We start from the raw sequence: 14,514 nt of genomic DNA, 5'->3' as shown, positions 1-14,514 counted from the left end.
GAACTGCTGTTTTCTTTACAGCATGAAACTCTTTTATGAAGTGTGTTGGCACGACATGCGGGGCGAGCCAGCACCAGGTGCAAGGTGGAACTGGGCTCTGGGTGCTGGGCACGCAGTGCGTACACATTGCGCAAGTGTCCATCGAATCACTGCTTGACTTTACTTGCAATAGAAAAATCTAAAAACAAGAAAACAGGTCCTTTACTCGGTGTTGACTGTGCTTTGAGCGCAACAGATATGAGAATTGCGCAGCGCCATCTTTCGGCGCTCGGAGAACTAGGCCTGCCATGTTGGCTCGGATGAGAAAAATAAACTGGTGCCTGCAGTTGCATAAAGACTGCAGCAACACAGCATTGTTGCATTATACTGTGCACTCAAGGATACTTTGATGTGTGTGGGAACAAGGTATGTTATAATTCCTCCCTTTTTTTTTAACTGCACTCAACCGTTTACAGCTTTTGCTTCCTGCATCGATTTTTCGCAAACCTTACCAGGTGATTTGCGTTCAGATCACAATACGGAGCAGAATCTTTGTTGTCTGTGATCAAAATTAAGAGCAAATTAAAATTTTGTGGATTTATTAGCCCTGGTAGTGCATAGTCTGTGTGGTGTAAACACATCAACACTTCCTTGAATGACGAAATAGATTTGGTTTATAGTGTTTAACGTCCCAAATCGACTCAGATGAGGGATGCCATAGTGGAGGGCTACGCATAATTTCGACCACCTGGGGCTCTTTAACGTGCACTGACATCGCACAGTACACGGGCCTCTAGCAATTCGCCTCCATCGAAATGAGAGAGCAGCGGTTGGGATCAAACCCATATTTTTCGGGCCAGCAGCTGAGCACCATAACCACTGAGCCACCGTGGCGGCTTGAAATAGATGAGGCAAATTTTTACAGTTGGCTTATGTGCTGCTCAAGCACGTAATCTGGTTGCAAAGAGGGGCTTGCATTCATTTACTGGCAAATCGTGGCCGTATGCACCCAATGCACTCCAAATACCAACCTCGATCATACGCCTGTGCACTGTGCGATGTCAGTGCACAATAAAGGAATAGTGAGAAAACTGAGAACACTGAGAAAGCCCCACATCTGCATAATTAAAATATGATTACGATAGTATACAGTCAGCTATTAGCCAATGGCTGCATGCTTGACGTTTTGTGACCGACGACTGGGCAGCACTTGGCACACTCCGGGCTACAAGCTGGCGGAAATGTCATCACACTTGCCCTTAGCAGCACCGTAGACAAGCTGACCTGCGCCCCACACTTATGTCCACTCTGTAGTGTGTGCCTGATCCAACCCAATACCTCAGACAGAGTGGTCAGTCAGAGTTTCCCTCTGAATCCACCTCACAGACATCAATATGCAGGGCAGACCAACACATTGTTTTAAATGTGTGCCAAAATGAACATGCCAGAAGCATTTAAATTTAGTCTTTAACTGCAGCCAGCAAAAGCATAGGCAGGCCTGCCGAGGAGGCAGTGCTGCACATATAGGCAGAGCACGCAAAATACAGAACACTTTCGGGCTGCAAAGCTTGACCAAGTCAGGGCATTATTTTCCATTCTTTGGCACAGGTCGTCTGAAACAATCGTGTGGCAATGGCACTAAATGTGGAAACAAACAGTGGGGTTGCTCACCTGGGGCTCCTCGGAGGCTTGTCCATAAAGTTGTGATCTGGAAACCGGATCAGGATTGCTTTTCCGCAAAGCAAATGGCCTTGCAATGCGTCCATGGCTCTTCCAGGTGACACCTTGTTGCCGTAGTTGATGAAGGCACAGTGCCGGTCATGCAGGATTCGAATGCTGTGAACGTCCCCAAAGCTGCACATAGGCCAATGGCCAGTAGCAACATTATATTTCTGGCGCAGGAAGAAAAATCCTCGAGCAAGGCCGAACATTTCTAGTAGTAATTATACAGTAGGCTGCCATAATTCCAACTTCAAGGAACCAGATAGTTTCATTTCAGTCATTAGAAGTTTGCATTATCAGAAGTGTCCAATAATATGATCCAAAACTAAATGCAATTTGCTTTACGGATATCTATGCATACAAATAATATTTTCGATATATTTCTCTATGCAAATATAGCTAAGCACTACAGAACCACAGAAAACACGGGTGAAAGGCAGTGATATGTTTACTCAAGTGTGGTTCAAAAAAGTTATCAATAATGCGCTGGTTTCTCAATATAATAAAACAAAAATTAAGACCTCAAGGAACAGGAAAAAAGGTACGAATTTATGAATTATCTGAAGGTCGAATAGTCGAGCAGCTACAAAAAAAGAAAAAAAAAACTTCCAGAAACAGTTTCGCACCGCATCAAATTTATTTTACGAAAAAATAGGCAATGGTCGTCTGCTTTTAAGTGAAGACTGCGCGGCAATGATTTTCAGGTATTCCGTCATGGCATACTGCATGCCCACTGTAAGGCATATCAAAGCAGAACTGCTCCAAAATAGCAAGGGCTTCCAAGGCCTCCTTAACAGGTGCGATGCAGTAAAGTCAAACCTCCTCACAAGCAGCAGTGTCCATATAAGGCAGCGAGGGCCTCAATTCTGGCAGTCTTGATGCCATAGGTAGCATAACAGGGTTCTTGCGCAGCTTCCGCTCTCACCCCTCGATCACGTCCCATATCACAGTCACAGTAATACAGGAATACCCTAAAAACCCGCATATAATATAGCCCCCCCCCCCCCCCCCCCTAACAGCGCGAAGAGGGGAACCCGCAAGAAAAGTGAATGCTGAAAAATAAGAAACAAATTCTAAACCATCTCGAGCGGAAACTACGTTTGCATGAGACAGTGTTGCATGGCAGCGGCCAAGCAAGCTCCTCCCTACAGCGATTGTGACGATAGCGCTTGGTTCAAAGGCCAAAGGCAACGCTCCCTCACAGATTTCACCAAGCTGGTCCGTTCGCAGAGTTTCTGCGTCATTCACGTAAAAGTATTTTACTTTTTAATCAAACTTTCAGGCAAATTATGGTGGTAAACATCATCCAGGTGGCCAGAATTCTATCGTTGCGTCCGTTATTTCGCCGATAATTGTATCATTATATACTGTTTATTTTTACATAGGGGCAACGGGTGAATTGATGAATCTCAAAAATTTGATTGCTATAAGCGGTATACCGTTACATCCAGTATCTTTATAAGTGGATTACACTGTAGTAGCGCTGGACACGGTGTCGATGCTTTTGGCAGCTACAATTACTTTCCTTTTAAAAGCAGCTGAGTGCTGCTTTCACAGTCCCGGTGCCATGCGAGATGGCCATGCGAGATGAGATTGTTCTGGGCTTCGCGACGTCAGGTCAGCGTAGTGAAGTGGAGTCGAAACCGAAACTACCGATCTATGCCACCACTAGGTAGCGCCTCCTCTTGCTGGAAGCGTGATGGGTTTTTACAGTACTACGTCCGCTGCTATGGACGAGGGTGGTGAACACACTCAAGGTTAGCTTGCAAGCACATAAATACCTTTGAAAGCAGAGGATTGGACAGCCACCACCATAGCTCCCACCCCCCCGTTCAGATCCCACTGGTGGCATTAGGTAGTTCTTTCTTCTGCTTTCTATTAAATTATTTTTTGAGTGATAAAATAATTACACTATTAATCTCCCACTGAGCACCACAAATAAAAAAAGTAGAAACATTCCATATGATGTTTGGTTTCGGTGATTGTTGGCTTCCCAAATATGTGTGTCATAACGAGTCCCTCCTTTCCCTTGTCCACGATATATATATATCTTCAGTAAAACACTCTCCGGGGCATGTTGGTTCATAGCTAACAAGAATAAAAGCGCAACAACACGACACAAAGAAGGAGGAAACCGACAGGACAGGCGCCTGTCCTGTCGGTTTCCTCATTCTTTGTGTCGTGTTGCGCTTTTATTCTTGTTATATATATATATCTAGCAGGTGTCCCAGCTGAAAGTAACTAAGCTTTTAAAAAACACCGGAATGTCCTAGCCGTGTGAGACCAACTAAGGGTTGTTTAGAGTCGCATGACCTAGTCAGCAGTATTTTTTCCAAAGTTAATTAACTAAGTCTAATTAGCAAACTTAATAAATGAATTGAGCAACGAAGTGTCAATGTAAAAGTTGTTGATCACTTTGAAAAAGAGTTGATTGCAACGTTTGCACCAAGACACCGTTAACGTAAAGTTTTTTTTCCGGCCTTAAAGAGGCCCGCCCCGAAATACATTTTCAGTGCATTGTTTTGCCTGTTGGTTGCATAAAATGAGTTATAGTGATGCTATTAGCATCGGTCGTACCACGTATACTGTGGTTTGTAATATTTTAATTAGCTCACAAAAACAAATTCGTGGCGCTGACGGTGTCACCATACAGTGGCGGTTTTTAGCAGCGGATATGACATCACTTAGTGCGAGCTTGATGATGGGACAAACAGTAAATATACTGCAAATTGGGTTAACAACTAGGGATACGTTTTGTCAAGTTCTTGTGCTTTATATATTACATTAGCAAAACCAACTTGTTTGCCCTAGATAAAAGCACTGTAAATCAAGTAAAACAAAAACACGCTACCAGAGGCACTGGCTACTTTCTGCATCGAAGGACTATGCGCCTCTTTGTAAACATCCTACGACCTAGCACTAAACACTTATGGCTACTCTCTATGTATCTGAGAGCGGCTTTGCAGAATCGATCCAATTGAGCCATTGCACTCTACAAGCGTTAGTTTCGGTCCCAAGGAAGGATGCGTTCGTTTCACATTCAGCAGGCAGTGCGCATCGTCAGCTCGTGGAGAATCACCGGGCGGTGGCGCCAGATGGCACCACGTTCCCGTCAACAGCGTGCGCTCCTTCATCGCCGTGGCCAACCAGCGCGCTAGGAGCGACGGGCGATGGTTGGCGGTAAGCAGTAGCGGTAGGCGCTACGCTAAATGTGTCTGATATCTTGCGCAGGCTGTCACACCGTCGCAGTATCTCGCGCTCGAGTTCAAATCCATAAGTAAGGGAACGTCACTGATCAATGGTCCCTTCTGCGCCGTCGACATGATGGTGATGCATCGCTGGGTCAGCTAGGCGTTCACATGGTTATTGTAACCATGCAAACGGTGCTGCCAGCCTTGGCATGAACGAGTTAGAGAACAGGCAACCATGGAGTGCAAACTTCCGCCACGTGCTAAGATAGGCTGTTTTGATTGGTCGCCCTGAGTGTCGTCATTGGGAGAGTGAAATGGGAATGGGAAGCTGCACGAAAATCGAGTTGAGGGCAGCATTTTGTTTGCTTATATTTTGATATTTCTTCATTGAATAACTCCCGTTCCTATGCATCGATTCTCGTAATTCTTTTTTAGTCAGCATCTGTGTGACATAAAGAATCCATCTGAAGCGTAACCAGCATCCGTTCAAGCGGTGTTTCGCAACCCCTTTAAACCCTAGCTCGCAAAAAAAAAAAGCGTCTCCGTGACAATGGTGCCATTTAAACATCCCAACACGCGTCTTAGAGAACAAAATCTATTTTTACTGAAGTGCTCTCCCCGATGAGCCCTTGCGTGCACATTGGGGCAGAGATGTGACCCAGCAGCTGGTCGCGTGATAGCTTTCTTTTAAGGCTAATAAGTAAAGCTACGTAAATCGTACCATGATGGAAACAGTGTTGCTAGCGGTTTTTTAAAACAATCAACCACTTTTACACTGACACTTTGTTCCTCAATTCAATTATTAAAAAGTTAGCTAATTAGACTCAACTAATTAACTTTGAAGAACGAACAAAATAATGCAGACTAGCTCATGCGACTCTATAAGCAACCCTCAGCTCGTCTCACGTGGCTAGGACATTCCGGTGTTCTTTAAAAGCTTGGCTACTTTTATCTGGGACACCTGGTATATACCGGGTGTTTCAGCAAACACTTTCAAAAATTCTTGAAAATATTGGGTTCAATATAGCAAAAAAATAGGTGTAGGATCACACTCTGCCCCAGCAGACACAATATGCTGTGAAACCCCTCTAGTTATCCAGGTAATTAACACAAAAACACACTAATTAACGTTTTAATTTCATAGCTGAGCGGTTAGTCCCCATTGGAAGTTTGATGCCGTGAACAAGACGATGTCATATCAGTTTTTGAAACAAAGGAAAACTCGAAGCGCCGAGGTTCTGTAGTGAGGAAAGTTAGCACACGCATCTCGAATTGGGCGCTGCATTCATTACGACACGTCACGAGCAGACGCTCAGCTTACACCATACTTTCGGCACTCCTCATGCGCTCAGTTTCGGTCGCGTGCGGGAAAAAGCGTCGGATTTCTTCATGCTGCAGGGCTCTAGAAATTGAGTTTTTCTTCGTTTCAAAAAATGATATGACAGTCTTGTTCACAGCATGAAACTTCCAATTGGCACTAACCAACCAGCTACGATAATTAAAAAGTTAATTAGTGGGTTTTTGTAAATTACCGGGATAATTAGAGGGGTTTTGCAGCATATTGTGCCTGCCGGGGCAGAGGGTGTGATCCTACACCTATTTTTGCGCTATACTGAACCCAATATTTGCAGGAATTTTTAAATGTGTTTGCTGAAACACCTGGTATATATATAAAGAAGACCAGCCACACATCAATTTGTGTACAAACCAGTGCGCAGCTAGGCTTGCCTCACTGAAGCGCAGCCGATGGTCATTATCACTGTTAGCTGGTAGCGAAGCTCAGAAAATGAAACTACGCAGAGACAAGGTGACTGATTGACATGGGCCCCCTTTGGACCGCATCTGAGGCAACCCTTTCAGTGCTATCGGTGTACGGGTAAGACCGCGCGCTGCCATCACAGTGTTAGCAGTGTACCGGTACACCGCATTCAAAAATTCACACCACAATGCAAGCTAGGCCACCTTGGGAGGAGGCACCATATATTTTTTTGCAATGTTTGCTTTGAGCCTGTAGATTTGGTGCAAATTTCCCTTTTTCTAGTTCATAATTTCTTTGTGATGGCCGTGGCTCGAGCGGGAAATACAACTGAACCAGACGGCTGGAGCAACGGCTTGTCCGACTCGGATTCGGAAGACGATACTACGTTGTAAGATGATGAAGTGACAGAGAGCACTGATTCAGAAGCAGACACGGCGAGCTCGTCACGCAAGCGTACTCGGTGGAATGATGAGTGGAGCAAAAGTACATTCTTGCCCTGTGTATTTCCTTCTGATGCATCACACTCTGGACCTTCTGCAAGTGCAAAGCTTGAACCTGATTCCCAAGAAGCTGACTATTTGAAACTGTTCTTTGATGAGGGAGTCATTTAAATAATTGTGAACGAAACTAATGCATTTTTGCGCTGGAAGACAGAAGATCCTGCTGTTGCGCTCAAGTCGTGGCTGAAAGCCTGGGTTGATGTGGGCATGTATTGTTTTCTCGCAGCTGTTACGCTCATGAGCCTGGTTCGCAAGAATGCCATAAAAGACTTCTGGACGACTGATCCACTATTGGTGCCACTGTTTCTTTTACTATTTTTGCTGTTAATCGTTGCTTTCTCCTCTTGCAGCTTCTGTACCTGAGCTCCAGCAGAAGTAAAAGGGATCGTCTTTTATGGCAGCCATCCTGGCGAAGTTTTCTAGCCTCCTCGGCCCATATCAAGACCTTTGCATCGATGAATCCATCTGGCATTTCAACAGTACACACCCTCGCAGCGGCATCGTTTCAGCATCAAGATGTTCATTCCCTATGACCTGAAAACAAGCTAGTGTAATGCACTTATAACGATACCAAATATAACGATATACCACTTGTAACAATCTAATTGTTTAGATTTATCAATTCTCCCATTCCCCATATGTAAAAATAAACCGTACACAGTTGTGCCTCGCTAATACGACTCCCGTTAATATGGTCGACTCGAATTACAGCGAGTTTTTCTGGGGACCAAACTTTTTCAATGCATTTCCGATTCGTTAATATGGAAACTCACTGTCCGGACAATGGCGATTTCAGACTTTACAGGATGAAACAAATTCATGAAACTCCCCAGCTGGATTACATTGCAACAATGCTCAGAATTTCAGGAGTTCTGAACACTCTCACATCCCACAACAAAAGATGCGAATGCACGAGCAGCAACCGCACCTTCAAGCACAAAGCGCTACCTGCACATCGCCTACACGTGATCACCAGCCTCGTGGTAGGCATCGCAATTAGTGAGTGGCGATGTGTGGCCCTAAATACCATACTTACCCGCGTATAACCCGCCCATGCGTATAACCCGCACCCCTAACTTTGAACTCCACAAAAAAGAAAAAAAAAAACCTCGCATATAACTCGCAAGTTTAGCTAAAAAAAATTTTAAAAATGAGCATTAGATAGATATAACCGCACACTCGGTGATCATTTCATTTTCAGAACATTTATTCAAACGACCACCACCACGTTACTGGTTATCAGATTCTCAATCGTTGCCGCTCTCACTGCTGCCATCCAAGGCTTCATCGCCACTCTCAAAGACGTAGTCGTCCTCGGAACCATCCAAGCTGTTACTGATGGCACATTAAATTTTTAAAGCTTTTATGCACCAAGTCGGCCGGTACCGCTTTCGCTATCCACACATCCACGATCCACTGGCACAGCAATGGAATATTGGGCCTTCGCACGCGTCCTGTCGGCGTGAGGGCGTAAAGGCCGTCTGCCATCTACTGGGCATACAGCCACTTCACGTGTGCCTTGAACGGCTTGTTCAGGCACACGTCGAGTGGCTGTAGCATGGACGTCATGCCGCCAGGTAATATAACGAGGTGGTGCCGGTCTCGGCAAGGCAAGCCTTCACCTCCGCATCAGTGCAGTGAACTCTGAAGGAATCCAGTACGAGCATCGAGCATCCAGTACAAGCAGCAGCTCTGTTGCCGATTTCTTCGGCAGTGGCTATAATCTTCAGCTTCTCTATCGCTGTGAAACACTGCTGCCGAGTCGCACTCATGATGCCATGTCAAAACAAAGCAGGCAAACAGTGCTAACTGGATATAGTACAAGAAACAGCGCCTGACACTAGGCTCAACAACGCTGGCTGAAAAAAAACGTGGCCAATGGCGTGGCCAATGGCGGAAGAATCAAGGAGGAAACAAAAACTGAGGAGGAAGCGCGACACCAAGCGGCCAGCCTTCGAAAGCCAAGCGCTCGTGAGGCCAGTCCCTCCCCCGTTTTTTCGGTCTCCCAGTCAGTATTTTGGTGTTCGTATGTTTTAGTGCACGCGTCTGCGCGGCCCGGGCGTCTACAGCAAGGAGGTTGATCTACAGCCAGTCTGCCGTGCGAGACTACGCATGTGCGTGCCCAGCAGGGCTAGATATCACCGCAAGCTATCATGTGGCGTGGTCACGGGGGGGACCGACTCTTTTTTATTGCGTTTTTACTTTTTATGACTATGCTTCAAGGCTCTTGCCGGACGCTCCCTTCTTAGTTTTTTTTTCCTCCATGGAAAGAATAAGCAGACTATGAACGTGGATCTGGCTATGCCTTACGTTGGCCCCTCATTGGCTTCACAAGCGTCCATGACGATGGGAATGGCGAACTACACGGGGAAGGCCGCTGTGCATTGCTGTAAACCTGCCCCCCCCCCCAAGAAAAAATTCACATATAACCCGCACCCCCACTTTTTAAACGCATTTTTTTCAAATTTTGGTATGGGTTATACATGAGTAAATACGGTACATTCCGTCAGCCTTAAAAAGGTCTGCGTGAATGCATTTCCCAAACTGATTTTGTTCATTTTGGACTATATGAATTTCGGGATGACCCAAATATTTTTGCCACCCCATGAGGTTCATATCATCGAGATTCTGCTGTAGCCGGCAAATTTACCTTACAAAAGCTCTGCCTGGAATATGGGCCAAGTGGTAAGGTTAGGTCTCCATTGTAAATTCTTGGCGTTAAATTGAGAGCTACATCACAGCAGAAGCAAAAGACTGTACCGTCGGAACAGGCTCATCAGCATCTTTTCAGTGACCTCAGGTTTGATGTTGCCAACCCAGAGGGACTGGGAGCCTTCCAGGTTGACCGGGTTCAACTTCATATCAGGCTTAACAGCATCTGGCCCAAAAAGCAAATTTATGGCTTCCTGGACATCATTGTTGCCCTTGGTCACAGACCACTCCGCCTCTTCCAGGGTGAAGCCCATGCTCTGAAAGACCAAGGCCAGGAAATTTCCCATCAAGATGGTGCAAGAAAAGCTAGTATTTTCAAAATGCCAAAGCAGACTTGTATGCTTACAAATGTATAGGAATTCAATGCATCCTACACACTGGCAGACAGTGCAGTACAGAGCTAACACACCTGCTAAGGGAAACGAGTCAGCACATAGATGAAGCCATCAACAAAGACATCAGCTGATCAGCATTGGCGTTAACAGCAGGACAACATGCATGTGATGGGCAAGCAGGCACTGATTTTTTAAGTCCCATTCATCGCACCAAGGTCAATATACAGGGCTCTTGAGTGAGCTCAATGGCATACTGACCACAAGTAGAAAAAAATTCAGCAGAGGCACTTTAAAGGGGCTCTGAAACGCCTTCCGAGGAGAGCACATCAACTTGCTCAATCCCTTGACTGTGTTGTCATGAAAACCTGAGCCAAATACTGCACATCTGTATGCAGCAGAAAACCTACAATCAAGCGGGAAAGTTGGCGAGCCCTTTCCGACGAATTTTCCATACTCGCACCTGCGTATACAAGTTGAGAGGTGACTATTGGTTAGATTCATTCAGACATCAGCCAGCTACCATGGCCGTGGCCAACAAGCCGCGTAGCTCAAGCGAGCCGGGAAGCTCCGCCCCAGAATGTGGGGCAGGCGGAGGAGCGCCAACCTTACAACATGCAAACAGTGACGAGAGGAGAGGGAAAGGCGCAAAGACGCTTAAATTAAAAATTTGCCGGCAGCATCTACAAAGTGCATTAAAAAGTTCTTGCTGGACAATATTCATGAAGCGGCGTGCTTTAACATCCCAGGCATACAGCAACTTTATTAGAGCTTCTTTCAGAGCCCTTTTAAGACTGTTTACGGGTGGGAATGCAAAAGAATTAGTTTTTGCATGGCAGAGTTTCTTTCATTAAAATTTCTTCTGTGAGATTCTTTGTCTGCATGGTTTGTTGCGCATGAAGCATGAAGACTGGCACACGTTCGGAACTTCGAGCTGTACACAGTGACTCTAGGCAAGGCCAAGTGTGCCATAGGAGGAGCAGATGGCACCGCGTCTGCGGAGAGCCGTAGCAATGACTGCTTAAGGCCAAGCACACTGCATAGAGGACAGGCCACAGCAAGAGAGTGCCTCGCAGGCAGGCGATCCCATCTTCCATGGTGATCCATAACAACAGCGCGACTCGCCCAACAACTGGTTTTGTTGATTCCATCTTGGCTCCGACTCAGGGGGATCCATCAGATGATGTCACAATACGTGCACCGCATTTCCTACTCACCTGTTGGCCTCCCCAAGAGTCTGAGCCGCAGTGGGATCGCCCATGCAGTGAGTCGGTGCCGTGACGTCACCCTATACGCATGCACCTCAATCGGAGACAGTGTGATGACAAAATCTGTCTTTTTGGGACCATCTTGGCCTCAACAACAATGCCAGTCGGCAACGGAATTTCGCCTAATGGGGCTAGGAATGTTTTCGCCTTTAAGAGTGGAACGCGACATCGTGTTGCAGCGCTGCCAGGGATCCACGGAACGCTATCTCCCGTTCGGTGCGCCTTGACCTTTAGACAAATCGCTCAGAGTAGATCTCTAGGAGGCCTCTCAAAGCGTGGTTGAGGTGTCCACCGATATGTGAGACAGTTACTGCGCCTTTCCTTTCCTCTAAAAACATAATTGCAACGGAGACACACAACAGCCAATTCAGGGAGCAGCGTCACTGCAGCCCCTTTGTGTTCTCTTCGGGTGGCGGATGGGCTGTTTTGAGAGGCCTCCTGGACACGAACCAGAGCAACCTGGCACTGGTGGCATATTGATAAGGACAGTGAAAATGTCAGCACTGCTAACAATTCTATTCTGGACAAATCTCATTTTTGTTTTCATTTTTTTCTTTATGTGCACATATTACCTCTCAAGATTTCACTTCGGTGCCACAGAAAACTATGCCCGGCTGTAGTGCTTTATGCAAAAAACAATGTCTTCACCGCCTAAGTGTCTAAAAGCCAGCCAAAGCTGTAAAGCACATGCCACATGAACAGAACAAGCAGTGAAAGAAGGGGGGGGGGGGGGGGGCCTTACCATGACCTCAAAAACACAAACACTGTGTAGCTCACTCTTGGCCTCATGGCAGTCAGGATCAATCTCGAGCACCTTCCTGAATGACTCAGCGGCCTCGCTGTACTTCTGCAGGCCAAGCTGTGCGTTGGCACGACGAAAGTAACCCTTGGCCTGTTGGGGCTGCAGACTGATGGCCTTCTCAGCATCCTTCAAGGCCCTGGGCAACAATGGATACAATAATGACCCTGAACATAGGGTTGCTACACATGTAGACTACTCTCATCGGTGAAAAGCTGTGGCATTGTATACTGCATTTACTCCAGTAATTTGCACACTTTTTCTTTAAATCAATACTTCAAAAAAGGGGTGCGCAAATTACGCGAAGGTTTTGCGAATACGTCCTAAAAGCTCAACAAAGGTCGTAACGCGCAATGTATACTGTACACTGGCACCTATACATCGACCCACCAACTTGAACCCGACGCTGGCCTAAACAAAGTTGACTCAAACTTAAGTAACTGCATGCCCCCCGCCCCCATTATGTAGTTCCTCACAGGATGGCAAGACAGTGCATGCACAGCTCAAAGCAATAAATGTACAACGATACAATCTTGAAGCCAGCTGTCAAAGGCAAATGAAGATAAAAGGCGATAAAACGGCAGCCTCGCATGCGGCCCGGCTGACTAGCAGCAAACCAAACAGCAAACAGTTTGGCAGTTCCGGATTCCGGCACGCGTCAGAGGTTACCTGAACTTTACTTTTGCAACTGTTCGTTAAGGAAAGTGACTGCCAACACGAACAAGCCTGGTAAACAGCGCGCAATTTGTCCCCCCACCACTAACACCTTTCACAGCCGCACACAGTGACCTTCACAAGCCTGCCTTGCGTGCACCCGCATGCATGCTGATGACTTGGTGCAGCAGAGGGCATGAAATATGCTAGTAGAAGTTTTTTTTATAGACCCGGGCAATAAATTAGAGGTGCGCAAATTACGCAAGTAAATACGGCAATTATGCTCACACACGAAATCTCAAGAAAATTACAGCACAGTGAATACACTACTGCACTGAGACTTTATTAAAGCTGTCGATACTGTGATTGTACTAATGTGCTCCAATAAGACCTACAGTATACAAGTCGCAGCTCGCTGCATGAAGCAAAGCGAGCCTAGTGACACTAAAAAGTTATGCATTTAGCTGCCATTTGAAAGAGTAGGGATCCCTGCAGCGGTGCTGCATGTTTGATACAACCTGGTGCATTCATCTGCCAGCATCTTGCAGGTCCTAATGAGCATGACAGCAGGTCCATGTGTGCAAGACATGAGGAAGAAAGGAAATCCAGCAATTTCTAGGTGCCAAGTTTCCAAATTCTGATCATGTGGGTAGAAGCCTCTCAGTTTGGGCGGCTGCTGACAGCAAGCTTTTTCAGCATGCCATCAGCATGCCACTGGCATTCATCTCGGAACCAACAGTAACATGAAGCCCTGCTCTGGGCAGAGCAGGCACTGAGTTCACAGCGGTTTACCAAGTCACGAATGAGAGCACTGTAACTGCAGCGCACTAAGCACACCATCACGTATTTTTTAAAACTAAGCAGGCTTTCATTTTTGCCAAATGAAAAGGGCCGCCTCATCAGAAGCGCCTGGGATGGGCAATCGGACACTTGACAACTTTCCAATTCACACTTGAGCATTTAAGGACATGTTTAAAAAGTTAATGCCGACTAAGTAATAAACCCGGTGGGTTTAACGAAAAGCTGAAGCATTTTTAGAAAAAAAAAATGAGCTCCCTGCAGCATTTTATAGTTTATAGTCCGCTGAAAAATAATATCTCATTCAAAAGGAGCGGAAATACACTCAAAATGCTGTTTTTTGGAATAAAACGCGCCACATCGCCTCAGGGCGCCAAGCGAACGCCGCTGCTGCCCACGATTAGCCGGGACCGTCGTGACGTCATCCACGGGGATCTCTGGCCAGCATCGACGACGTTGCTGCGTAGCGCGTTGCTTCAGCTGGCTTAAGAAGTACGTTTTGGAAATTATGGACAATTCAAGCAGTGTTGAACAGTTTGGACTCTCACCATGCATGTTCGAGCCATCAGCGGTTCCAGAAAACAGCGGAACCAACGATGCCATGGAGTGCGCCTGCAGCGAAAGTCAAGCCTCGACATTTTCACGTGTTGGAAATTCGATCTGTTTTGACATACGACCGTTTAACATCCCACAGCAACTCGGACCAAGAGGGACGCCGTAGCGAAGGGCTCTGGAAATGCCGAGCACCTGGGGTTCTTTAACGTGCACCGACATCGCACGGGCCTCTGGAATTTCGCCTT

General features: G+C 46.4%; 1 protein-coding gene across 4 annotated transcripts in view; it reads right to left on the bottom strand.

Annotated features, from left to right (window-relative positions):
* Positions 1-14,514, bottom strand: part of LOC144113010 (uncharacterized) — a 79,196-nt gene that overhangs the window by 26,911 nt on the left and 37,771 nt on the right. For all 4 annotated transcript variants that reach the window (XM_077645876.1, XM_077645874.1, XM_077645877.1 and 1 more), the window contains 3 exons: positions 12,206-12,401; positions 9,912-10,120; positions 1,651-1,833 (listed from right to left, as the gene is read on the bottom strand). In XM_077645876.1, coding sequence (XP_077502002.1) covers positions 1,651-1,833; positions 9,912-10,120; positions 12,206-12,401 — 588 coding nt within the window. The remainder of the gene's footprint in view (positions 1-1,650; positions 1,834-9,911; positions 10,121-12,205; positions 12,402-14,514) is intronic.

The sequence above is a fragment of the Amblyomma americanum genome, chromosome 1, assembly GCF_052857255.1.
Source record: "Amblyomma americanum isolate KBUSLIRL-KWMA chromosome 1, ASM5285725v1, whole genome shotgun sequence".
Taxonomy (NCBI): domain Eukaryota; kingdom Metazoa; phylum Arthropoda; class Arachnida; order Ixodida; family Ixodidae; genus Amblyomma; species Amblyomma americanum.
This window is presented reverse-complemented; position numbering and strand designations above follow the sequence as displayed.